The sequence below is a fragment of the Thamnophis sirtalis genome, unplaced genomic scaffold (genome assembly GCF_051295495.1).
Source record: "Thamnophis sirtalis isolate CommonGarterSnake01/CBP01778 unplaced genomic scaffold, rThaSir2_p1.2 scaffold_6, whole genome shotgun sequence".
NCBI lineage: Eukaryota > Metazoa > Chordata > Lepidosauria > Squamata > Natricidae > Thamnophis > Thamnophis sirtalis.
Window position 1 is genome coordinate 58,678,950 of NW_028261386.1, and position 27,563 is coordinate 58,706,512.

The 27,563-nt window shown below is 40.0% G+C and overlaps 1 protein-coding gene across 1 annotated transcript in view; it reads left to right on the top strand.

The window, feature by feature from the left end:
* Window positions 1-7,582: 7,582 nt before the first annotated feature.
* The window catches only part of NFKBIE (NFKB inhibitor epsilon), a 34,257-nt gene continuing 14,276 nt past the window's right edge, over window positions 7,583-27,563 (top strand). The window contains exon 1 of the mRNA XM_014054124.2: window positions 7,583-8,133. Within this exon, the coding sequence (XP_013909599.2) occupies window positions 7,748-8,133 (386 nt within the window). The 5' untranslated portion in view covers window positions 7,583-7,747. The remainder of the gene's footprint in view (window positions 8,134-27,563) is intronic.

Consider the following 27,563-nt stretch of genomic DNA (forward strand, 5'->3'; position numbering starts at 1 on the left):
AGTCACCAGAAGGAAAATGTATGACTCAGAATCACAGAGTAGTGTTTTTTTGTGTCAATCACCATCTCTCTCTCTCTCTCTCCCCTCTAGTTTGATGTGAGTGACTACAGAATGAACACATCCTCTTCCCATGAGGTAATACTTGAAAATATGTAGGCAAATATCTGTTTTATTCTGATATTGGCCTGTTTTTAGTATATAATTCTCTAGCTGTCTAGAACGATGACATTGTGAGCCAGCTATACTCCCCCCATGCCATTTTTACTGCAAAAATTGTTGGTTTCAAGACAAGCTACACCAAACAAAAACTGAGATCGTCCCCCAGGAGCTGAACATGAGAGACATCAGGATCCCTGGTAGAAGTCATCCTCTCCTTACAGTAGCTTTGCATCTTCTGCTTCTGGCATTTCATTTGTATTTATGATCAAGACAGATTACACAGGTGGCCAATCTATTTCTGCATAACTTTAGCACTATGGGATAGGTTACACTGCATGGTGGCACAGTGGTTAGAATGCAGTACTACAGGCCACTTCTGCTGCTTGCTGGCTGCCTACAGTTCAGCAGTTCGATTCTCACCAGCTCAAGGTTGACTCAGCCTTCCGAGGTCGGTAAAATGAACCAGATTGTTGGAGGCCACATTCTGACTCTGTAAACCACTTAGAGAGGGCTGTAAAGCACTGTAAAGTGATATCTACGGTAAGTCTAAGTGCTATTGCTATTGGGAGAGAATGAGAAATCCAAACTTCTCCACTATCTGATGGGACTGGAACATGACTGTCCTAGATTTCAGTCAAACATCTTTCAAGAACATCAGATTTACTCTCCAGGAGAGAGAAGATTTTTGAGAATTTAGGAAATTAACATGGGCTATAGGAATCTTTATGCCTAACATAGAAATGGGAAAAATTCAGACAGAGGAAATTGCATCTCTTTGAATATTGCAGATAAATAGTAGGAAATAAAATTAACTAAATTATGGGAAAGATTAGAAGCTTCTTAGCAGACACAATGGAGCCTGCAAAGATATCAGAAATGAAGGCTTCCCAAAGGGTGGGGAGATTATTCACAAAGAACTGACAGAGAATTGAGGAAAGGGTACAAAACTTGTGAAGCTGTGCATAGAAGGTACCTCCACCACCAGGCACAGATGATTCACAGGAAGAGAAAGGAGCGAAGCTAACCTGGAAATGATGGATAGGAAGAGAAGAAAGGGATTAGCCCAGAAAAAGCTGCAATCTGAGAAGATAAAACAGGAAACAGAAAGATTTACTCAAGAGTAACAAATGACAAAGCTGTCAATTTATGAGAGCTCGAAAACTTACTTATAGAAAGAGGTAGGCTAAGAAGATAAAGAAAAATAAAGGGCAAGATCAAAAGACTACATGTGACAAAACGATAAAAGAGAGAAGGCGCATGGTTAGAATGGCTTTGGTAGTTTGGCCAAAGTATAACTTCAGGTACAAAACTTTGTTTTCAATTGTGAATTTTTGATTTGATGGCTGGTAGAAGATCAAGGAAGAGACATACCCCAGTGTGTGTCACCTGGGGGTGGATCATGCCTGACAGTACTGAAGAGGAAGAAGAGCCATCAGAATTGCATGCGCCGTCAAAGAGGACATTGAAGAGGAATCAAGCAACTAAGTTTGAGACTTTTTGCTATTGACAACTATGGCCAGGAACATATTTGCCAAGGTAAGAGTTGAACTCTTTGACTATGTACTGTATGTTTGAAATGTGTGCTTCTTTAAAGAGCCTTTCCCTGCTGTTGGGAACCTGCTGGATCAAATTACCACAATATCCTATGCTCACAAGGCAATGGGAGTTCACAAATCCTGTATGTATAGCAGAGGTGGTATTCAACAGATTCTGACCAGTTCTGGAGAACCAGTAGCGGACATTTTAAGTAGTTCAGAGAACCGGTAAATATCAACTTTGACTGCCCCCGCCCCCATCTATTCTCTGCCTCCCGAGTCCCGGTTGATCAGGAAGGAATGTGGATTTTGCAGTATCCCTCCCCTAGCCATAAAAAGAAAATAGGCATTAGAATAAAGTCTCTTCCACCCTTATGATTCTATTATTCTTGTTCCATTCAATGATTGCTAGCTCAGAATCCAATCATTCTCTACTTTTCACATAAGGACAGATAAATAAAAAAGTTTTAATGCAGTTCAGGCCTAACAAAGTTCATCATTCCCTTCAAGTATTCATTTTAATTGGCTAACAAGACTAATGAGCCTGTGAGAATAATTCTACTCCTGAATTCCTTCTGATTTATCTGCTAATTAAAGAAATCTTAACGAACAAGTTATTTGAAGCCATATTTCTTATTTGGGAAATTTCTACAGTATACTTAGATTAATGGTTACTAACAGCCCTGAGAAAGACCAAAAAAGAACCAATGATCTATGAAATTTATGTTAGCTAATATATTGTGGTCTGTTTGACTTTCACTTAGCATGTTATATGAGCAAAAAACTGGTGCAGTTTAAAACAATGATCTATGGCTTAACAAATTATGATTCCAAAACATTCAAAAGCCATGTTTAAGTAGACCTAATATATGGCACTATGTGAACCTAAATCTTTTTGTGATTTTTAAAAAAATCATATATTCTTCTCCTGCTTACTTATGTTTCCCCATTTTTCTGGAATCTACCCATAGACAGCACCCTAAATAGGACATGTACCGATAATCTAAACTGGTACACACAGACATGCAGTAAATAGAAGCCTACGGAGCTTCATTGTTCAATGCCACTTATTGGACTTTGCATTAAAAACAAGCAATCGGAATAAATTGGGTATAATATGGCTCTGCCTCTGTTTGTCATTCAGCAACTGAGTAGCTGCATTCTGCAGGAAGGGAAACTTGTAAACAAGGCTTAGAGAACATTATAACAATTCAAATAGGAAATCAATAAGGTAAATTACCCCCCAAAATATAGCAGAAGAATCAGCTGGAGCTACAAGTAGTCACTCTTGGCCACTGTGTCTATCTATGCCTCCAGTGAAAAAGCTAAAAAGGACTGATGATGATTGCTTCTTCCTGACCATGGAACCCCCCCCCCCCCAAACAAACTGTCTTTTGACTTTCTGGATACAGAAACTACCTGCAGTTTGTCTTCTCAAGAGTCAGTCTCACTAAACTGGCCTTCCTGGTGTGTATTACTCACTCCAGCCAAGCCCTGGTCCAGTATGTGTCTGATTCCATTTGGTTTAGCTGAGGTGGATGGAGAAGCGATGTTGGGTCTAACTATATAAAGTTTTACAAGGAGGCTTTGTAAACTAGAGCTGTATCAATCAAGTGGGTCTTATTTATTTATCATATTTAAATGTAGCTCATCTCACTCTCAGAGGGACTCTGAGTCTTGGTATGGATGTCAACGTTCTCCATAGATTTCATGGGATCATGAATATCTTGCAGTTAAACAAGCCAAAACCCTAGATCTGTGATGGCAAACCTGTGACATGTGTTTCAAAGGGGCACTCAGAGCCCTCTCTGCTGGCACACATGCTATTCGCCCCAGGTCGAATCTCTGTGGCGTTTCTTTCATGAGCTTCTGTTTCCCTGCAAACAACGAAACAGAAGCTCACAAAGGAAAAAAAATCTTACCTCTTGCCATATTGCCGGTGTTGGGATGCCCTGCCTCTCACCGACCAGCTTTGGGTCTCTGCTGCACATGTGTGCATGTCTGCGCATGCGTGTGTGCATAAGCGTGCATGAACATGTGCATATGTCGGCACTTGCGTACATTCCAGTGGTGGGTTTCAAAATTTTTTAGAACCTCTTCTCTGGAGGTGTGGCCTGCTTTGTGGGAGTGGATTGGCAGTCATGTGACTGGGTGGGTGTGGGCAACTTGTAAAATGTGGTGAAACTCACTTAACAACGCTCTTGATTAGCAACCAAAATGTTGGCTCAGAAACTCTGGCATTGAAGTGTGCAAGTATTAAAGCTGTCAAGTTACAAGACCCTTGCACCTAACCCTTTAGAAAAAAAGATCCCAGGGGTGTTCAAACTTGACAGCTTTAAGACTTGTGGACTTCAACTCCCAGAATTCCTCCTCCAGTCATGTTGGCTCAGGAACTCTGGCACTGAAGTGTGCAAGTATTAAAGCTGTCAAGTTACAAAACCCTTGCACCTCTAACCCTTTAGAAAAAAAAAACCAGGGGTGTTCAAACTTGACAGTTTAAGACTTTAAGCTTTAGACAGGACTCTTAGAGGTGGGCAGGGCGATTGGTGAGCCATCCATTCAGTGAGTGGCGGATGGGGCAAGCGTGGTGCGGACGGGTGGGGGGAGGGAGCTGGAACCAGTTCTAAACAGCACGGTAGATTTGTGGAACCTCTTCTATAGAAGAGGTTAGAACTGGCAGGAACCCACCCCTGGTACATTCATGCGTGTGCACACACCTTTCAGTTTGGGCATGCACACGTGCAGAGTTTGGGCACTCAGTGTCTAAAATGTTCTCCATTACTGCCCTAGATTCTATTGGCAATCTTTGATTGAAATAAATGATTTTAAGTATTCAAACCTGTGTCTACTTTCAAGATACCAGGAATTAAATCCAAGAAGTTCTGATCTCTCTGCCACTCAGATTCAGTCTTCTACCTACAGATCAATTTTATAACTTCAATTATAACACAGTGGAGAGACTCCAAGAAAAAAAGTTTATACTGTTTTGTTGTTTTGCAGTCCAGCACTATTGTAGCAACAAGGTCAGAGGATAAAAACTGAAGCCACTGACTACTTTAAAAGCAGATTTTAAGATGCCAATCTGTTAAACAGGGTTAAGCAATTTGTTTGTACTAGCTTTATAATTCATATTATTGCTTTGGTGGTATGTAAGTTTTCTTGCTGTAGTTGACAATATTGTGATGACTTTGATCATACAGACACTGATGTCACCCTTCCTCATGGTTCACTGAATCATGCTTACTCAATTCACACAATTTCCTGGATTTATGCAACAGTGAAAATAGTATGTGGACCAGGTTCATTCTACACTTGTGAAGTTAAAATATAGTTGTTTAGTTTAATTTATTTCGCTGGAGCTGCCTGCTGATCAGTCCTGGAGCAATAGTAAATTTCCTGTAGCTCCTAAGGCAGTGAAAAATTCTTGTTGCAAGTTATTGTTGCCTATAGTTCCTGGCTGTGTATGAGTTCCTGGGCTTTCTTTTAAAATATGAAAAGAAAGGAATGTTTCTAAATGTTCATGCAAGTTACAGATCTCTAAATATTTGTAAATTAGATCCTATAGTAGAGTACATATAAGAACATATCCAATGCACATACTTCTGTAATTCATTTACAGTGATGTTAGTCTTGCTATGGCTAAAATGCAATATGTAATCCAATAATTCACATCAAACTTGGATAAATTCATATATATGCACAAAGTGTACAATGAGTAGTTACAAAAAGTGTTGTAATAAATTTTTGCCTGCAAATCTGTTGTTGTGACTTTAGCTTTATTCTGGCTTTTGTACAAATATGGTAGTCCTCAACTTGAGCCCAAAAATTTTGTTGCAAAGTGTATTTGTGTTTGGTTTATTTGTATGCCGCCCTTCTCCAGGAGTGAGACAGTTAAGTGAGTTTTGCCCCATTTTATTGCCACGGCTGTTAAGTGAATCACTGCAGTTGTTAAAATTAATAACCCAGTTGCTAAATGAATCTGGCTTCCCCGTTGACCTTGATTGTCAGAAGGTTGCAAAAAATGATCACCTGACTCCGAAACACTGCAATCGTCATAAATGCGAGTCAGTTGCGAAGCACCTGAATTTTGATCACATGAACGGAGGGGGGGTTGCTGCAACCATTGTTAAGTGTGAAAAATGGTCTTGAGTTACTTTTTTCAGGGCCGTTGTAACTTCCAACAGTCACTGAATGAACTGTTGTGAACTGGACACTACTTGTATTTGTATACAGCATTGAACACATGAAGCCGGCTGGAAGAGAAATTATTCCTGAATGTGCATGCATTTTCACATGTACATTTGTATAAAGATCACAAGAACTCTAGTTCTCTTCATGTTCTGGAATGCAAGTGGCAGGGCCAGAAAAATCCTCCTTTTCCTCTAAATAGGAATTGTCTGTTGTTTGCAACCCTATTGTGGCTGAGGACAGATTGGCTGAGGATCATACGGATTTATTAAGTTCAGCATCTAAAAACTGCTGAGCTGGGTTGCTTTCTAACGTCTGTCCCGGCCCACATTTATTCATTCTGTTTAGTTAGAGATGTATTCATGGAGCTGTGTCTGTAGAGATTCTCAGTCACCCAGGTCATGGTTGCCCCAACGGTGTTTTTTCAGGAGGCAACTGGACTTTCTTGTTTTTTTCCTTTGAAGACCTTTCGCTTCTCATCCAAGAAGCTTCTTCAGCTCTGAAAGGATAGTGGGGAATGGAAGGATTTATATTCCTTGCAGACAGCTGGTAATCCTGTCAGTGCTGCTTCCTGAAAAAGCACCTTTAGGAGAGAGCTGTGTATGCGACGAAATTCCATTTTAATGTATGCCGATTAGTGTGCATTCAAAGTGACAATAAAGTTATTCTAACTCTGTAATTCAGCCAAGATGTTTCCACAACATTAAGACATCCACCGTAAATGAAAACGATAAAACGGCGACAGTACATTATTAAACCGGGGAGGAAAAAATGAAATAAATTCACACCCAACCTCAAATTCAATACATTCAACCCCGATGACGTCGTCTCAATGCACAAATGCTATTCGGAAAAGTTCCATTTTGGTATCTTCCTAACCCTACTTCAGCTTCAACCACAATACTACACGAGCACATAATAGATACAAACTCAAGGTAAACCGCTCCAAACTCGATTGCAGAAAATACGACTTCAGCAACAGAGTGGTCAATGCCTGGAATGCACTACCTGACTCTGTTGTTACATCCTCAAACCTCCATAATTTTAACCTTAAACTGTATACTGTAGACTTCACCCCATTCCTAAGAGATCTGTAGGGGCGTGCATAAGTGCACCTGTCCTACTGTCCCCATTTATTTGTACCCATTTCCTGTATTCTTATTCATGTTTATTCTTATTCCTGTGATATTGTACATGAGTGACAAATTAAATATAGAAAGAAAGAAAGAAAGAAAGAAAAAAAGAAAGAAAGAAAGAAAGAAAGAAAGAAAGAAAGAAAGAAAGAAAGAAAGAAAGAAAGAAAGAAAGAAAAGAGGGCAAGTGTGACCCAGTGGTGAAATTCAAATTTTTTTACTACAGATTCTGTGAGTGTGGCTTGGTGAGTGCGCAGGGGAAGGATACTGCAAAACCTCCATTCCCACCCCATTCTGGGGCCAGTCAAAGGTGGTATTTGCCAGTTCTCCGAACTACTCAAAATTTCCACTAGGGGTTCTCCAGAACCTGTCAGAACCTGCTGAATTTCACTCCAGTGTGACCTCAGTGCGGAAAACAGAGCAAGAGTCGGGATCCCAAGGCCAGCGGAGGAGGAAGTCGTTTTCACTCGCGCCGCCAGGTGGCGCCCTCACACGAGGGGGTGGGAGAAGAGGCGGATTTTATTGCTGCTGGGAGGAACTCGGGCGGAGCAGGCAGTTCTGCTTGCTTCTTTCTTTTACACAGGCTTTTGGTTTGCTATGTTCTGGGCATGAGCTTTCCGGGGTTTTCAGCTTCTCCTCGTTTTCGGACTTTGCGTGTGCCGGTCTTCTAAACGCCCGGGGCCCCGCGTCTTTCCTGGGGGAGAGCCACGCCGGCTTCCTGCGCTGGGGATCATGTCGGAGATTCAGAGTTACGGGGAGAAGAAAGAGATGCTGCTGGAAGGCGGCGGCGGCGGCGCGTACCTGGAAGAAGGACAGTGCGACTCGGGTATCGATTTTATCCGTTCCCTGTCTGGCCAGCCTGGGGAAGCGGAGCCCCGGTCCCCGGCTACTGCCGGAAGGATTCCGCTGGATAAAATCCCTGGAACTCCCAGTCCAGGTAAAGAAGAGCCGGCAGATGAGAGGCTTGATTCGAGTTACGGCTCTTCCTCTATTGTGGAGTCCTTAACTGGGCTGCAAGGGGAGCCGAATCTGGAGAAGGAGGAGGAAGAGGAGCAGGAGGAGAGGCTCAGGCAGCAGCTGCTGAAGACCCTTGATTTCCTATCCGAGGACGGAGACACGTGAGTGACCCCGATGCGTCCCTATGCGCGGTTGACAGCCGGACGATGCTGTGTTAAGCGTTGCTGCGCGATTCTTGCATCCGCGTCTGCTTATTAACAAACCCTTATTACTGAAACCTGGAAGTTTAAGGGAGGGAAACCCTTTCCGTTTTTATGTGGGGTGTGTGTGTGTTGCTTCCCGCACCACATCTGTGAGTTGGCCATACAAACAGGGACCCTGCTTGCAGTCACCTATGCACGTGTTATCTGCAAGATGGAGAATACAGGAAAGACACAGGCAGGGTTACAATATATTATGAGTTGGGTGAACTCCTCTGTTTTTTTAAGGTGACCCAATATAGAATTATTTATTAAGAACTATTGTATCTGCCTGGGATGGGGAGAAGAGAATAAGTTACGGTTTTTGCATATCAACATATGTATTTGGTCACTTCTCATCATACAGTAAGAAGCCTAGTCAATATGTGCATAACTGTATTGAAACCACGCTCACACAATGAAGCTGAGGTTTGGAACAGATGATAGGAAAGAAAAAAAAATTATGAAACCCTATTCCTCCTCTCACAACCTGCCAAGTATTTATTAAATTTCTTGAGTCAGTGTTGGCTTGTGCTTCTAATAGGCGTTTGCCTATATGTTGTTAACCTGTCTATAGCTGGAAGTGGCTCTTGTGGAGACAACAGTCTATATAGAACAGAGAGGTAGTAAGAGGCAAGAGGCTCTGGGAAAGCTGCTGAGGAACTCTACACAGGGTTTGTTGTTAGTTGCGAAATCGTGTAGGACCCATCATGACCCCCTAGAGTTCCTCAGCAGCTTTCCCAGAGCCTTCCTGTCCTCTACCATCCTCTGGAGTCTATTTAAGCTCACTCCAACTGCTTCAGTGACTCAATCCAGCCACCTCATTCACTGTCATCCCTTTCTTCTTTTGTCCTCAATCTTTCCCATTAGCCTCCAGTGAGTCCTTCCTTCTCATTGGATGGCCAAAGTATTTGAGTTTCATCTTCAGGGTCTGGCCTTCTAAAGAGCAATCAGGGTTGATCTCCTCTAGGACTGACCGGTTTGATTGTCTTGCAGTCCAAGGGACTCACAGGAGTCTTCTCCAGCATCATAGTTCAAAGGCCTCAATTCTTTGGCGCTCAGCCTTTCTTATGGTCCAACTTTCACAGCCATACATTGCAACTGGGAAAACCCAAACTGACCCAAAACTCTCTCCTATTAGGCATCCTTTATAGAGATGAATGTTCTTCTAGCAATAGTGAATTGGGGCTGTGATTGAAAGTTCTTCTGACACGTTGCTCCACTTCCATTCTCTTAATGTGAAGAGTGAAACACATTCACTTTAATGATCATTGCCATTTATCCGCTCTTATTTTTACAGCCTTCTTGTAGGTGAAGACCTGGGGTTTTAGAATTAGATCCCCTTTTCTTCTCTGTTGTGATCCTGCAGATTTGGTTAACCTCCTCCCCTCCCTGAAGGGCCTGTTACATGTATTGCTAGTCTTCCATAACTAGAAGATTGGGGTTTTGTTCCTTAGCACATGGAAAATGCAACATGAGCTTCATTTTTTGTTTCTATAAACAGAACAAATAATGTGGTGAAGAATGGTATATTAGTAAATAGCTTTTTATGTTGCTTCCTATCCAAAAGCATTTGCACAGTAACAATACATTAAACCAGTGTTTCTTAACCTTAGCAGCTTTAAGATGGGTGGACTTCAACTCCCAGAATTCCACAGCCAGCAAAGCTGGCTGTGGAATTCTGGGAGTTGCAGTCCACTCATCTTAAAGCTGCTAAGGTTAAGAAACATGGCATTAAACTAATGTATAAACTACATGCAGTTAAATAGAAAAGAGAAACAAACATTTCAGAGGAGAACTGAATGAAGAAAGAGCATGACAACTGGGGTTGGCACATGGAAGATAATCCCACACATCTGGAGGGCACCACATGGGAAAGATTGCAATACTTTCTTATTTGCTTCTGCCTTAAGTCTCTTCTCCTTTCCTTTGCCTGCTTAGTTTCCCCTTCCTTCCCCACCATTGCTAATGTCATAAATGGGGTGGGGTGGGAGCTGAATGGATCACAAATCATGAGCGGAGAAAGGTGTTGAGAGAAGAAAAAGCAGCTGCTGTGGCTTCCATGGTTCATTCTTACTTTATTTTCTCTGCCAAGAAGGGAACCAAAAAAAAGAGGAAAAAAGCAAGCAAGCTAATTCCTTCCAAGAGTAAAAGCAATGGGAACAGGGTGCAATTGGGGCTAGGCAAAAATCATTCCTGGGAGTCCCTTGGGTGATCAAACCAGTCACTCATAGAGGAGATCAACCCTGACTGCTCTTTAGAAGGTCAGATCCTGAAGATGAAACTCAAGTACTTTGGCCATCTAATGAGAAGGAAGGACTCACTGGAGAAGAACCCAATGCTGGAAATGATGGAGGCATAAGAAAAAAGGGACTACGGAGAATGAGGTGGCTGGATGGAGTCACTGAAGCAGTCGGCATGAACTTAAATGGACTCCAGAGGATATTAGAGGACAGGAAGGTCTGGAGGAATGTTGTCCATGGGGTCATGATGGGTTGGACACAACTTTGCAACTAACAACAAAAACCATGTATCATAAGAGCTTCAGGCTCTTGTCCTCATCTCCTTTCTGCCTGAAATTCTTCCTAGGCTTCCTCTCTCTGCTTTAGACTTTTTCAGTGGTAATCTGTGTCCTGAAATTCAAAACTAACTTTACTTATTGCTTTGGGCATCTCTAGTTTTCCTGGTGGTGCTAACCTTCTGCTGTGCTTTTTCTCTAGCTATGCAGAGTTTTTTTTATTGTGGCTGAGCTGGGTGGTTACAAGAAGCCTGTTAGCCAGCACCTCAAAAGGAGATCAGGTTAGGGAAGGCTAATGGAAGAAACGGAAACGATGGGGATTATATTTGCTCACGATGGGGAAACTTGGGGGGAATTTGCACTTTCCCTTCCTGTGGTCTTTCCTTATTTAAGGAACTGGGACAGCTGACCTACAGGAGCAAATATAAAAGATATTCTCATTATAAAGGATAAATGCAAAATGTGAGTTACCTAAAGTTGTGGGTTGCAGGGTGAGAGTTTGGGGCAGGCTGGGCTTTCTCTCTTCCCAGCCCAATGCAAGAGATTTCATTACTCCCTTTTTTGTTAAACTTTAAAAATCTGTATGTATCTTAAAGAAGCATGGAGTATATGTATCTTATTCCTCCCTGTCCCATTGAAAAGAGTAGCTGCTAGTTTGCTGGGTCTTTGGGAATCCAGTTTAGCAAGGCTAAAATTCTTTTTATTCACTATTTCACAGCAATGGACAATCATCACTTCCTCATGACAGTTCTAATGATGAAAGAACAGGAGTTTGTGGCTTCAGATTTCTACTTCCTGTTTTTTTTTTAATAGTTCCATAATGAAGCTGGTTCATGAAAACTAGTGTTTGCAGCTGATCTATCTGGAAGAGGACGGCTACATAGCATAGCTGGCTGGGGAATTGTGGGAGCTGAAGTCCACAAGTCATAAAGTTGCTAAAGTTGGATACCTTTACTTTAAATAGCATTTTTGTATACATATGTGAATCAGTCTGATTCTCACACATGTGTAAATGTCAGATGATGATCTTTACGTATGAATGACAGATAGAAATACAGAAACTATTTAGCATAGGTTTACAGTTACTTTATTTTAGTATTTATTCCATTGCCCTTTCAAAAGTCTGTGAAAAGGTTGGGAAATGAAATATGTGCATCCTTACTCCCTAGTGTTCTTCTGCTAGCACCCCACCCCACCCCTACCCTATAAACCCAGGGTGCTTCCCCCCCCCCAATTCTGTATTTGTGTTGCAATTAATTTATTTAAATGAGAAATTCATTGCTTCTTTCTAGTATAAGAGTTATTAAATAGTTTCTGTGGAAAAGTGAGGATCTGTGATGTCAAGTCAAAGAAGCAAGTGAGTACTGTTGAAGTAACTGTGATGTCAAGTCAAAGAAGCAAGTGAGTACTGTTGAAGTTACAACAGCACTGAAAAAAATGACATGACCATTTTCACACTTACGACCTTTGCAGCATGCCGATGGTCACATGATCAAAATTCAGATGCTTGACAGCTGATTCGTATTTATGACTGTTGCAGTGTCATGTGATCATCTTTTGCTACCCTCTGACATGCAAAATCAATGGGGAAGCCAGAGTCACTTAACAACCGTGTTACTAATTTAACAACGGCAATGATTCACTTAACAAATGAGGCAAGAAAAGTTGTAAAATGGCTCAAAACTCATTTTACAACTTTCTCACTTAGCAGCATCAATTCTGGCCTCAATTGTGGTCCCAAGTCAAGGACTATCTGCATAGTCAAAGATCGCCTTTTCAGGAACCATCTCACCTAGTTTGTAGTAAATTGATTTCTCCCATAGACTTACCCTTTCCTATTAAAACCACAGAATTTTAATTTAAGGTATGCTAGAGTTGATCCCTGGGACGTGGCTGATCACAAATTATTCTGAGCATAGAACCTAGAGGTTATCTTGCAAGCTGTTTGGGCAACACGACCCCAAGGCCAGTGAACCAGTTTCCCAGCAGCCATCTTCTATTTACAGCTAATAATAGAGATGGCCCTGTTCTTGTCTTAACACACTAAAACTAGTAAGGGAGCAGCAATTGAAAACATCAGGGTGGGTGGGTGGAAAGGCAGACTGCCATGCAGATATTTGCACAGACAGCACTTTTGCAGACTATTGCAAATTGGTGACAATTGTGGAAAAACACAAGAATTAAGGTGTTCTTCAACAACAAAATTTGCTACTATGATTCAAATCTTGAGAGGAGACAACCAATTATAATTTTAATTGTAATTACAATGCCAGAAATCAGTGCCTGGCTAGGTGGCTCAGGGGCTAAGATGCTGAGCTGATCAATTAGAAAGGTCAGTAGTTTGATGGTTCAAATCCCTAGTATAAGTCTCCTGTGTGAGCAGGGGGTTGGAGTAGATGACCCCCAAGGTCCCTTCCAACTCTGTTACTTTTAAATAATTAATTTGTATTTCAACTGGATACCCAGTGCTTGTTGACCAAAGAGATGGGAGACCACTTGCTTTTCTCCCTCAGAAATTTAAAGTCTTGGATCAACTCCAGGATGGAGAAGAAAATCATGGACAGTTGTCCCAATGGCAGGGGGCTAACAATGGAATTGGATATTCTCCTCTTCCTAAAGAGAGACCCAGAGGGCCATCTTAGTGTGGCTCTTTCCTTTGCTTTAGAGAGAGCCCCCACTTAACAAAACATGGGATTCCCCCAAATAAGTAGCAATCTGAGAAACTGCATGGAAACTGTGGTAGCTATTTTGAATATGGCTTGAACTCTAGTGAGAAGAGGAGGCGTCAGGGAAGCCTAATGCTGTAGCGTGGGTTTTTTGTCCTATGCTCTACTGACTGGTAGGAAATCACATGACAGCTGCTCTAGAATAAAGGTGGAGTAGAAAATGGGAAGGTGGCAGAGTTTATTTAAATCTTCCTTCAGGGGCTTTTTTTTTCAGTTTTCATGTGGTACTTCCTATACATAACAGTACTTAAGGCTGCTTTGACTTCTGTGCACCAAGTGGAACATATGGTTGGGAGAGATGTGCACGATTTTACTTAGCCTTATGGTAAGCACATATTCTGGTTAAATACTTGTTTCCATGATATGTTTGTGACTGAAATAATCCTGACTACCTTCAATGAAACCCTTCGTTTTTCTAACATAAACAAAGCATGCTATTTCCGGGGGGAAAATAGTAATCTTCTTACCGTAGTTGAGATAGGATTTTGTCATCTGGTCTTAGCTGAGCAAGCAGATAGAAACCATGATGTGTGAGCATCAGGTGATACCTGGAAGTTTCGAAACATGACTGAAAGTTATGTGGGGGTGATTGTACCATTCATACTCAAATTCTGACCATGAATGTGAAGAGGGGATAATTTTGGGTAGCCATCCTCCCCCCACTGCATGTTTGACTGAAGGAATCCTTCACATTACTGTCAATCAGAATGTGCTCTTCTGTGGAGAGTACTAATATGCTAGTATTTACATGCATATTTTGGTACATATATAGTCTCTTCACATGGCTAATGCATGTGTGGGCGGTAAGAGGAAAACAAAGCTAATCTCAGTATATTTTCAGTGTATGAAGAATTCATGTAAAACCCTTTAGAAATTCTTAGTCATGTATATGATAAGTTTTCTTGACTGTGCAGAAAACTGAGCAAAATGTCATACTACTGTAAACATTATAACTGGTTGGAGGAGATTAGTCTGTGGGGCGAAAAAATCAGAAAACTAGTGTTGCTTTTCTAACTACCAAATGTTATTAAATGAAATAAAGTTTCATGAGTTACAGGTTACTTCATCAGATGTACAGAGTGGCTACACTAACGTAGGATTTAAATTGGGTTGTGATGAGGAAGAAAAGAGGGGAAGACAGAATGAGTATGCAAAGGAGGTTACATGTGGTATTCCTGTCCTTATCAATCAACAACTGTAATGAATTAAACTTAAAATTGTTGGACTGCTGGCTCTGGAATGACCAGACCCATTGATTGATTGATTGATTGATTGATTGATTGATTGATTGATTGATTTAGCATATGGCATATCATACATGAACTAGCAATATGAATTAACATTTGAATTAGATTAGTAGATCCCAATAAAATATAAATGTTAAAAAGATGTTTGTTCAAATACCAATGTCTAGGCCATCTAACCATTGAAGTGCATGTATGTATGTGTGTGTGTGTGTGTATGTGTATGTGTATGTGTATGTATATGTATGTATGTATGTATGTATGTGTGTGTATCTATCTATCTATCTCTATCTCTATCTCTATCTCTCTATCTCTATCTCTATCTCTATCTATCTATCTATCTATCTATCTATCTATCTATCTATCTATCTATCTATCTATCTATCTATCTATACTGTGTGTATGTTTTGTGTGTGTGTGTGTGTGTGTGTGTGTGTGACCCCATCGTCACTCTGAGGGAAGAACACACTGCCCCATTTATAGAGAGAGTCCCAGCAGGCGCCATGTGAGCTGTGAATCCATTTAATTTAATTTCATTTCATTTCATTTATTGAATTTATAGGCCGCCCAATCCCAGAGGACTCCGGGCAGCTTACAAAAATGAGAAATATTGATACTGTTCAGGGTTGTCTATTGCTAACTTGGTAGTTCAAAGCGTGGCATCTTTTTGGTGAGGTCATTTATACGTCTTCCAAACCAGATTGGTGTGGTCAGAAGAAGAAGAAAAAGAGATGCTATGTGGAACATCCCTAGGAGAAATGTTTTGCAGATCTGTTATATACCTTGTTACATGAGCAAGATACCTTAAATAATAAATGCTAGGGTCTAGAAATATACTAAATAAAGAAATAAAGAACCAATAAACAAATAAATAACTGCTGGCATGGAGCATTGTGGAAGATACTATTATCCTTTTATTTATACTTGGGAACTTCCAGAGTAAATCTGGTGGTCAACTACCATACAGGATTTAATTTGTTGGATAAGATCGGCTGTTGGGCTTAGTTTTAGTTTTTTTATCTGCAGTAGCTTTTGCCTGTTGCAGATTTTCTAATTCCATTTCAATCTATCTTAGAATTTCAAAGATCCTGGTTGATGGATGATCCTTATCTAGAGGAAGATGGGAATGTAACTTTGTTCTGTGTTATATTGCTAGATGACAAATGTGGGAAGGCATGGCGACATAATAATTTTGTTTCTATGTGAAAAGTTAGTTTCAAGAAAAAAGAAAATATAATGTGGCTAGTAGCTTATAAGGCTCCATTAAGTTCATTTTATTCTTGATAACCTAATAGCATCGCATGTAATCACCGTTTTCCAGCATATAATACTAGCATAGTGGATAATATGATACAAAACTAAAAACTTGCAATGAGATATCAGCAGATGATATTTAGCTATTTCTATGTATGTTAGTTAGGCTATGCAAGTGCCTAGATTTGGGTTTGATTAGGATCATAAACATTAATTGAACAAATGCAACAAGACATGCATTATATATGTCTATGGAGATTCTCAACCATCCATGGTCATGGTTGTCCCAAAGGTGCTTTGCAAAAGACAACTGGGCTTCCTTAGTTTCTTCTTGAAAATGTTTCGCTTCTCATCAAAAAGTTTCTTTAGTTCTGACTGAATGGTGGGGAATGGAAGGATTTATATTCTTCGTAGTCATCTGGTCATTAGCGCTTTGAATGGTCAGCTGGTGGTCAGCTCTCTGAGAGTTGTTGAGGTGACTTGGGGGTTTCATCTGTACCCTCAGGGTCACTGAGTCTGAGTGCAAATGGGTGTGGAAGTTTCTTGGTACTGCTGTAAGGACTATGTTGTAGACAGGGAATAGGTGGTGTCATATCCTTCCCACTCTGTTGAGGGAGGACTAGTGGTCCTCTCTGTCCATAACATGGACTGTGCTGTCTTCAAAAGACCTTTGTCTTTCAAATGCTTTGTTTTTCAAGAAAAAGGCTAAGAAAGTCTAGTCGCCTTTTGAAAAGCACCTTTGGGATTTGCATTATAGTTAGTTTATCCTTGAAAGAGCAAGGGACTACCTGATCAGCATTGAGCTCCAAGTAATAACTGTGGCTTATTGTGTGTTCTATCAGGCAGACTGATTATAACCATGACTGCAAACTGTTGACTGCAAACCATGATTGGACTGTTCCAAAGCTTAGTGACCTCTTTAGTGGATTACTGTAGTGAATAGCCACCTGCAGCCTGGAAGATGCATGTAATTCTTGAGACATGTTTTTAGCATCCAATCCAGGGGTGAAATGCTACTGGTTCAGACCGGTTCGCCTGAACCAATAGTAAAAAAAAAGCTGCTGGTTCGGTCAAACCAGTATTTCCAACTATCAGCTGTGATGAGTGATTTATATTAGTTAGAAAGCAGGATTTCCTACTTTCCAGCTAATCTAAATCGCGTGGTACAGCTGATTCCCCCCCCCCCGCTGCCTTTGCAGGCACGCCCGGTAGCAGGCTCCACCCACCCACTTGAATGTCATCACGTCCATTTTTGACACGCTGCGTATGTGTGGAAAGGTCCTACACATGCATGGAGGTGGCGCATGTGCTCACATTTGTGAACCAGTAGTGAAGGTAAGTACCATATTTTTCAGAGTATAAGACACACCTTTTTCCCTCAAAAAAGAGGGTGAAAATCTGGTTGCATCTTATACATTGAATACAGCATTTTTGGCCTCCCAAAACCCTGCCCCCTTTGCAAAAATGGCCATGCATAGCTTTTAGGAGGCTTCCAGAGTGCTCCTGGGGGCTGGGGAGGGCAAAAATGAGTGAAAAATGGACCGTTTTTGCTTGTTCTCCCCCCACGAGCACTCTATAAGCCTCCTAAAGGCTATGCATGCCCCTTTTTGACAAAAAACAAGCCCGCTTTTGTGAAAAACATGCAGTTTTTGAGAGTTTTGCAGAGTGCATAACCTTTTTTAAAAATTTGCCTCATCAAAATCTTGGTGCGTCTTATACTCCGAAAAATACCGTAGATTTCACCCCTGATCCAATCCCTTTATAGTCTACCCTTGCAGATTAGTCTGGAAACTACTAGAGAGGGTGGCTGCCAGGATTTTAACTGGAAACTGAACTGGAGCTGGTGCTAGTTTCTAAAGCCTGGTTGGTTTATGGCATCATTATCTGTAAGTGCTGTAGTCTTCATGTCCACCTGGAGTCACTTTTGACCAGATGGCTGGGCATATAAGTTTAATTAAAAAAAATTAAATAAGTGCTTAACTCTTAAGAACATCTGGTGATGATGATCTCCATAGATGCCAAAAGGAGCCTGATAGCAGCTTTTTGGACTAAAAACATTTACTAAAAGGGAAAAGCTTTTATGAGCTGCAGCTCACTTCATCAAAGGCAGCAAAAGTTATATTTTTAATAAACCATATTAGTTGGGAAAGGTGCTATCAGGTTCCTCCTGTGTTTTTGGCCACCATAGACTAGCACAGATTTCCATCTACAAAGTATTGCTATTGACCAAGGGGGGGAGATTCCTTTTTGGGCCTCTCACATGGTAGAACATCCTTCCCATAGAAATATGACTTCACTATGCAATCTTTTTAATGCCAGATTTATATTTTTACATTAAAAAGCTCAGTGGTCTAGGCCAGGGGTCCCCAACCTTGGCAACTTTCTGGGAGTTGAAATCCACAAATCTTAAAGTTGCCAAGGTTGGAGACTCCTGGTCTAAGCTACATTAGATTTACCTGCACAGTATGTTAAATTGGGTTAAATTGATTAGATTATACAACCATCTTTAAAATTCTCCAGTAATCCTTGCATGAAGATTCTGTAAATGCTTTTAGTTTACATTATGTTTTAGTACACTTAACTATAGCCATGAGAACTAGTTTGATATAGTGGTTAAGGCACTGAGCTAGAAACCAGGAAACGTAGACACAAAGTGAGGTGGGTGATCTTGGGCCAGCACCTCTCCCTCAGCCCTAGGTGGATAGCAATGGCAAACCACTTCTGAAATGTTACCAAGAAAACTTTTAGGGACTTATCACCAAGAGTCAACACTGACTCTTAAGCAAAACACAAACAAACACTTTACACTCTCAAGCTATTTACAGGGCTGGTAAGAACAACCATTACCAACATCTGCTACTTTTATAGGCCTGCTGCATATACCCCTTCATCTCTTTACTTGTTAGACAATTGGCAGTGACTCAGTGAGAAAACTTATTAAATTCTCACTATTCCCCATAAGGCTAGAGAGTTATTCATTGTTGACAATAATCAGCAGTCTGATTGCATGTATAGCAGTTTCCCAGAATTTATTGTGTAGTATGGTAATATATAGTGATATAATCCACCCAGGGTTATTCTGTATAGTGAGACAGGCGCCATATAAATTTAATAAATAAATAAACAAACAAAATATGAAAAAGTAGGATACTCCTGAAAACAACAACCATAAATCAAATATGACGCTGTTCCTAAACCTTCTAATGTTATTGCATTTTATCTCAAACTCCTTCTTTTCACATTATCCAACAAAGATGAAGGCACTTTTCATAAATATTTATTTCTCTGTTTAGCCTCACTAGAACTTCACACCAATGTGTTTTTTTGCTAAATTGAATGTAAGTTTCTAGAATAGGATATTGGATATAATGAACAGAAACTGCTTGAAATAGTTTTGACATTTGAAGAACATAAATACGTTGGTGAAATGTACTGTTGACCCTAAGGTAAAAGTAATTTTCTGATGTCTTCACCTTCGGATTCCTGTATTCTAAAATGCTATACATCTCTTGCTATTATGAGACTGCTTATTTATTTATTTAGAAAGGTGTGTAAAACTCTAGGAATGCTGCAAAACTTAAATAGCAGGGAGCAGTGTTGATTAGGATATAAGAATTTCTAAATACTAAAACATTGCAAATGTTATTACTGAACAATGTCATTCCTTTGCAGAAGAGGTCAGAATGATGATCTTAAAAATTAACACAAAGGAAGCATGGAATTCCCCTTCTGACTTTTTTTTTTTGAGAGAGAGCTGATTGTTGAAACAACAAATTCAATATTTCCTTCCTTTTGTTTTCTTATTCTTATTGTTAACAGCTCAAATGTTAGCATGGTCTACGTTGGGGAGAATCACATAATATATTCTGCTTTTAGTAGTGTGGTTTCTTGTATTTTTTAAAGTTTATGATGAGGCAAGAATATGATTTCCAACATGAATCCCTCCAGATTGTTTATTCTACATCTTCCATCATCCTTGTCAACTGGCCAAGTTGGCTAAAGTCAATGAGAATTGGAGGCTAAAACAATTAGGGACATATATGTCAGGAAGGTTTGTATGTACTTCTAATCTCACATATATTATTAAGCCATCAGAATTCAGCCAATTCAGAAGTGAGCAGTAGAACATTTGTCTTGCATTCAAAACAATCTGAATTTAATGCTCAATTATTCTAGTTAGAGTGAAATAGTACCCTGTTTCCCTGAAAAAAGACCTCCCTGGATAATGAGTCCAATCGAGCTTTTGCGCGCATGCGCTAAAATAATGCCTCCCCTGAAAATAAGCCCTCCCTGGAAATATTACGACACAGTAGCAACCATGAGGTGACCATGCTCACCACCTTCTGCACCTCAAAAATAATAAGACCTCCTTGAAAATAAGGCCAAGCACTTATTTCAGGGGTCAAAAGAAAATAAGACCCTGTCTTATTTTCGGGGAAACACGGTAGGTGATAGAAAAGGCTGTGTCTAAGGTCCTAGAAACCAGTCAGAATCAATAATACCTCACTTACTATAATATTATTTTGTAACTTTTTAACAGAATAAAAGGGCACGCCTGCTTAATCTCTCCCAATTCTGCACACGTTACTCTAGTAATGTCTTATATGCCAATCTCCAGATGTGTTGGAATTATTTCTCTCAACATTTTAATCCATGTGTTGTAGCCCAGACAATAGGAAGTTCTACATGGTTGATCCCGTTTGCCTTAAGGCTGCCTTCCTCTAACCCCAGTTCTATTACAAAGAAGTTGACATTTCTTGCAGACTATTCAATTGTGAAATACACCATGCTGTGCAAAGAATTGCTGAGCTACTGTCTGAATATCAATACTGAAGGCATCTCTGCTATTTTGTAATCTGAATATTAGTGAGATGCATGTTGGTAGATTGTCTTAGAATAGAAGGGTATAGAGGAATACATGGGTCTTGGAATCCAGCCTCAATTGAATTCCAGTAACCTTTCATAAATTTGGAGGCTTCTATCTTTGCCCGCTTTTTGATCTCTGAGTGATAATATTGTAACTGATCTACAGAAAGCCTCTGGAAATTGATTGAAACTACAATGGATGCCATCCTACCTTGCCTGTTTCATTTAGATGTTGTTCTTGGATTCATCAACATGGATTCCATACCACTAGGCTAAGGAAATGGAAAGTGATGAGAAAATTACATGAACAGCTTTGCATAGCAAAGAGGAGCTAATAGTGGAACTGGGTTCCTCTTCTGTTCTCTCATCTCACTCAGCCAATTTGGGAGGGCGGAATTACAGCTTCAACCTTGGCTCGGCAACTGGGTTATTCCCTAGCCTAGCAGGTGTACAATCGGCAGTTCCGCTTTCTTCCCACTTCACGGTGTAATATCCAGGGCAAGGTCAAGTAAACAGCAGCTGCTGAAGCTTCACTCCCACCCTCTCTTGCCTCATGACATGTTTGATCAGGCACGGGAACATTCCCACTCACTGTCTTAGTGTAAATTTGAGAATTTTCCACAGATGCACTTTTCCCATGAATTTTACTCGGGCAACAAATGTCCTCTGTTTTGGATGGTAACTAGAGTTGTTCTCCTAGAAAAAAAAAGTATTTTGAAATTAGGTAATTGCACACATGAGATATCTATGTGCTTTTATCCATCTTAACATTTTTATTGAGTTATAAAATATTGTAAAATACAAAATTAAATAGAAAAGCAGTAGGGAGGAAAAGGGGGAAGAGAAGTGAGGAAAGATAAGAAAAAAGAAAAGAAGAGAAGCATTGACTTCCAACTCTCTGTTGCAGTAAAATAAGGCATTAACATCAAATCATAACTTTTTTCTTTTTCATAATAATATGAACAAGCCATTTCTGCAAAGATCTATCAATCTAATTGGTAAAGCCCCAAATCAACCTTTCATTCTTTTCCACATCAAGCACGAAGTTCAGAAGCAGTCTCCATGTGGAAACAAAAGTACTTATGTTCTTTTCTTTAATCAAAATAGTCAGTTTCGGCCATTTCGGCCAACTCCATCATCTTCTGCAAGCATTTATCCATAGTAGGAATCAAAGTGTCCTTCCATTTTTGTGCATAAAATAGTCTTGCTGCTGTCAATATATATAATCACGAAGTTATTATATAACAAAATAACAACAACAACAACAAAATCTCCAGGTTTTTTTTTCCAAAAGGAAAAGTTTGCGTTTTTTTTTAAATGTATTTTTTGCTTTTGTAAAACACAGAGAGAAGTAAGCAGCTGGGTAGTGCAGCTGCTTTTCTAGTGTATTGGTGCAGAGTGCGACCATGCTAGGGGTGGGTTCCTGCCAGTTCTAACCTCTTCTATAGAAGAGGTTCCACAAATCTACCGTGCTGTTTAGAACCAGTTCCAGCTCCCTCCCCCTGCCCATCCGCACTACGCTTACCCTACCCGCCACTCACTGATTGGCTGGCTTACCAATAGCCCCGCCCGCCTCTAAGAGTCCTATCTAAACCTTAAAGTCTTAAAGCTGTCAAGTTTGAACACCCCTGGGGTTTTTTTTCTAAAGGGTTAGGGCTGCAAGGGTCTTGTAACTTGACAGCTTTAAGACTTGTGTGCTTCAAATGCCAGAGTTTCTGAGGCAATATTTTGGTTGTTAAACAAGAGCGTTGTTAAGTGAGTTTCACCACATTTTACAAGTTGGCCATGCTCACCCAGTCACACGACTGCCAAGCCACTCCCACTCGGTCACATGGCTGGCAAGCCACTGCCACCCGGTCACGTGGCCAGCAAGCCACTCCCACAAATCAGGCCACACCTACAGAAGAGGTTCTAAAAAATTTTGAAACCCACCACTGGACCACGCAAGCCATATTGGCTGCCCAAAGAAAGGCACATGTAACACACTTCCTCTGCCAACTGCACTGGGTCCTGGTTTGCTTCCAGGTCCAATTCATATGATGTTGGTTATTATCTACAAAGCCCTACATGGCATAGAGCCAGGCTTCCAATTGAACTGGCTTTGCCCCATCACATCAACCCTTGTCACTCGATTAAGCAGGAAAGATATGCTGGAGACCCCATTAAAAATGGGGTCGATCACAGGGTCTAGGAAGACAGCCTTCTTTGCTACCACCCCTGCATTATGGAATATCCTGCCCCCATCCTCATAGATGAGACAGACCCTCACTCTCTTGGCCTTCTGAAAGGGGGTCAAAATCTGGCACTGCGGCTTTGCATGAGGGACCCTGGGGGTGGCTGTCCCCATGAGAACCCTTCCCCCATACCTGTATTAACTAATACTCAGTGTCCAACTTTGAATTTTTGTACCTTTTTCAAATTTCATTTATAATTTTAAAAATGTGTTAATCTTAAATTAATTTTAATTAATTAGGGAGGAGCCGTGGTGGTGCAGTGGTTAGAATGCAATATTACAGGCTGATTCTCCCCACAGCCAGGAGTTCGATCTTGACTGTTCTTCCATCCTTCCAAGGTTGGTAAAACCCAGATTGTTAGAGGTAACACGTTGACATTGTAAACCACCCAGAGAGTGCTGCAAAGCACTGTGGAGCAGTATATAAGTCTAAGTGCTAGTGCTAAATGCTTTTGATATTTCAATGTCAATTTTATACATTGTATAATATTATTATATTGTATGCTGTCCAGAGCTGCTCTTTGAGCAACTGGGTGATTTAGAAATTGGAAGTATAAATAATTTTTTTTAAAATTCTGCTTATCCATTTCTCTCTCCTCCATCTGATTTTTTACTACTTGATGCCAGACCACTATTCAGTCCTGTTTCTCCAGCCAATTAGAATCAGAAATATAAAGATTTTTTTTCTTTCTTAGTGAAAGATTTCCACAATTTATATTTTGAAGAAAATGTTGGGCTTTATGGAAGACACATTTTTGTGCATGTGAATTGGCACTTATGAAATGCTCTGTCAGCTGAAAATACTTGGAATTTAATTATCATGGTGAATAGTTGGAAATATATTGCGATCAATGTTTGTTCTGTATTTTTTTCAGAAGAAGCCTGATGCTTTAGTGGACAGTGACTATACTAATGCCTTGCAAATGTGGATTTCATAGGCCTGAGAGACACATTGTCAAATGATAAAGTGGAATCTTAAGATGGTAGAATAGTGTTTCATGAAAGGAGAAGGTATTTCCCTGTAAGACGAAGGTAGCCTATTGGATGGATCATACAGTATATGATATTGGTATAGATACATATTCTAGATTTCTTGTTCTGCTTTTTGGTTAAGTAAAGAAAACATTATTGATTGCTCATTTTCAATCTGAATATAGATTATTTCAGTATTTTTCATCCCTGGAAACTTGAAGAAGTATGGACTACAATTCCCAGAATTCCCCAGTCAGCAAGGCTGGCTGGGAATTGAAGTCCACACATTTTCAAATTGTGCTGTGCTGTGTAGAAATTGTAGAGCCACTTATTTTTTAAAGAACATGTTAGGAAAACCATTTGGTAGAGTTGCATGAGATGGGCTTCTGTTCCAGAAAGACTTGTAATTTAACCAGATGCTTGGATCTCATCTTTCGTGACCCGTCAAAACCGCGGTCAACAAAACCGCGCTCGACGAAAGCGCGTACCTGACGTCATCAGCAGCGCGATGAAAAAAATTAAAAAATAAGTAAAATTAAAATTAAAATAAAATTAAAGCAAGCCGATTCACATAAAGGTAAGGGTTAGGTTTAGGGTTAGGGTTAGGGTTAGCTTAAGGGTTAGATTTAGGTTTAGGGTTACATTAAGCATTAGGGTTAGGTTTAGCGTTAGGTTAAGGGTTACCGTTAGGTTTAGCGTTAGGTTAAGGGTTAGGTTTAGGGTTAGGGTTAGGGTTAGGTTAAGGGTTAGGTTTAGGGTTAGGTTTAGGGTTAGGTTTGGGGGGGTTAGGGTAAGGTTTTCGCTTTAATTTTAAATTTACTGCTCACAGTACGATGTTTTCGTCGCGCTGTGATGATGTCACGTACGCGCTTTTGTCGAGCGCGCAATTGTCTACCGCGGTTTTGTGGTGGAACCCTCATCTTTTCCACTCATCCTGAAGTTTGAGAAAGAGGAAACATGTGGAACCTATACATCTGCATGGATTCCATATTTCTCAATTGCTTGTCTGATGAGAGAGAGATGGAGGGAGGGATGGGGAGAGAGTGAATGTGTGAGCATGCACGTGAGAGAGAAAGAGAGAGAGAGAAGAGAATATGCTGTCAGTGACTTTCAAGAATGAAGAATCTCCAAGGCCTAGTTAACTTATAGATTTAACTAATTGTAGTCTTAACTACTATAGCATCACATTGGCTTGTTCCTAACCTGCTTCCCCCTTTAAATCCCCCCCAAGCTTGCAGTGGGCCAAGTCTTTTAAAACAGAGCTGGCCAGTCTTGCTAATTGAATTAGTATGCTTGGAGAAGTCATAGAATCCTGTTTTTCTTGCATTGCATTGTCAGATAAAGGAGGCAGTGGTTAAAGTTCACTTCAAATTGCTTTGGAAATTCCCTGCTCTAATGGACATACAGTACAATCAGAAAAAAGTCACGGGAACTTTGTTTTTATATAACTCAGGTGTAGCAAGAGTATTATTTGCTTAAGCGTGAAAAGGCTCAACACTATCTACAAGGGAGGAATGGTTGGTGAAGATGATAGAACTTGCACAGATGGATAAATTAACTTCTTTAGTTAGAGAAGAGACAACTTTTATCTTTACTGCTGACTGAAAATGCCTTAAAGACTTCGTGAGTGAAATAGAAAAAAAATGAACTCATGGTTTATGGTTCTGATGATTAGGCAGGATAGATAATCAAAAGAAGAGAGATATGTTGTAATCATAGAGTAAGAGGTAAATTTACAACTGTACTTATAACTTCCATTAATTAGAAGCCCCAAAACAACTAATTGGTATATTCTTTCTTTCTTTTCTATTTTTCTTTCTTTCTTGCACTTTTAAATTTCTCTTTGATTTTTCTCTTTTCTTTCTCTTAGTTTATATCAGCTTTTACTTTACTTCCAAAAATGTTAATAAAAATATCTAGCTATCTAAAAAGGAACATCCATATCTAGTATAATTTTAGCTTTGATTCGGTTTGAGAATATTTTAATGCAAAGCACAGAGTCCTTTTTTATGGTTCCTTAAACTCCCACCAACAGCACTGCTGAATATTAGTGGTACAATTACTGAAAACCCAAGATCATTTTGTTTTACCATTGTGGGATGGGAGACATAAGTACACTTAAAATAGGTTTGGAACAAGCAAACCAATGAACTAAAGTTTTCCTTCTGCTAAACCCCAGAAAACCCCCGTTTCAAGCATGTGCATAATTCAACCCTGCTAACTTTGCATAACTGCTCTGTCCATTTCTGTCCTTGCCTCCTTCTAAATAAGAATGTGCCCTCCCCAGTCACCCTTATTCTGACTAATTTAGTTTCCTAGGCAGTTTTTAGCTCTGATAAGTCTCTGATTGACACAATATGCTGCAGGGGTATTAAAACTTCTCATGTCAATTTTGGTCCTATTTTTTTCTGAAAAAGCTGCTCAGGAACATTGTTGAAAATGAGTTATTGCTGTTTTAAGAATTTCTGTTTCATATTAGTTTTTCCTCTATCTGTAGTTTTCCTTGGATCGTATGATGGAGAGCCAAATGATTCCTGTCATGATAATGGAACATTGTATTAAAAATAAAACTTAATTAGGTCAGTTCACGAGACTTGAAGTTGATCTAAAACTGGGGTCTTCAACCTTGGCAACTTTAAGGCTTGGGACTTCAACTCCCAGAATTCCTCAGCCAGCAAAGCTTTGCTGACTGAGGAATTCTGGGAGTTGAAGTCCACAAGTCTTTGCCAAGGTTGGAGACCCCTGATTTAAAAGATGAGTCCCCTTTCATGGAGATATACACTTATATCATCTTGCCTCTGGTTTTCCAAAACATTGTTTTCAAGACTTCTTTTCTTTTCCTTTTTCAATATGCTGCCAAAGCTGCTTGATTAGACTCAATGGAAGGATTCACTCTGCCTATCTGTTTGCATTATTTGAAAGACAGGACCTGCTCAAATTATATTTACTACTTGGACAAATAATAAATACATATCGTACAAGAATAAGAGACATGATAATTGTTCTTGGTCCTCCCTACCCCCATCCCACTGTTACTTCCCTATTTAGCCCTACAATTTTTGGGTGAAATCTACTAAGTCGAGAGAATGACTGATCCCAGATCACCTGGAGACTTTATAACTAAGAAGGGATTTGACCCTGAGTTTTCTCAGTTAGAGCAACTTTATCTCAACCATTGTCTTCCTGTTTCTGGTGTCATTTCTATCCCTGTACTGCTTCTGCAATGAAAAATAATGATAAAAGCATAGTGTGATGTTGTAAACTATATCCCTACGCCTATGCTGCATATCACCCTGCTTTTCAGATAAACGACAAATTAGAAAAAAAATGGTCTGTAAATTTAACCTGTGTGCCTCTTTGCTATATTTATTTAAGGTGTTATGTAGCATGTTTGAGAAGTTAGTAGTTCACATAAAGGGCTTGTTGATCTGGAAAGCAGTTTCAAAACTTGCAGATGGTATATGTGAGTGAAGCTGAGCTGTGGTTTTAAAAATGTTTTCCTTTTGGCAATTTCTTTCAGCCAAGCTTGTAAATGGCTA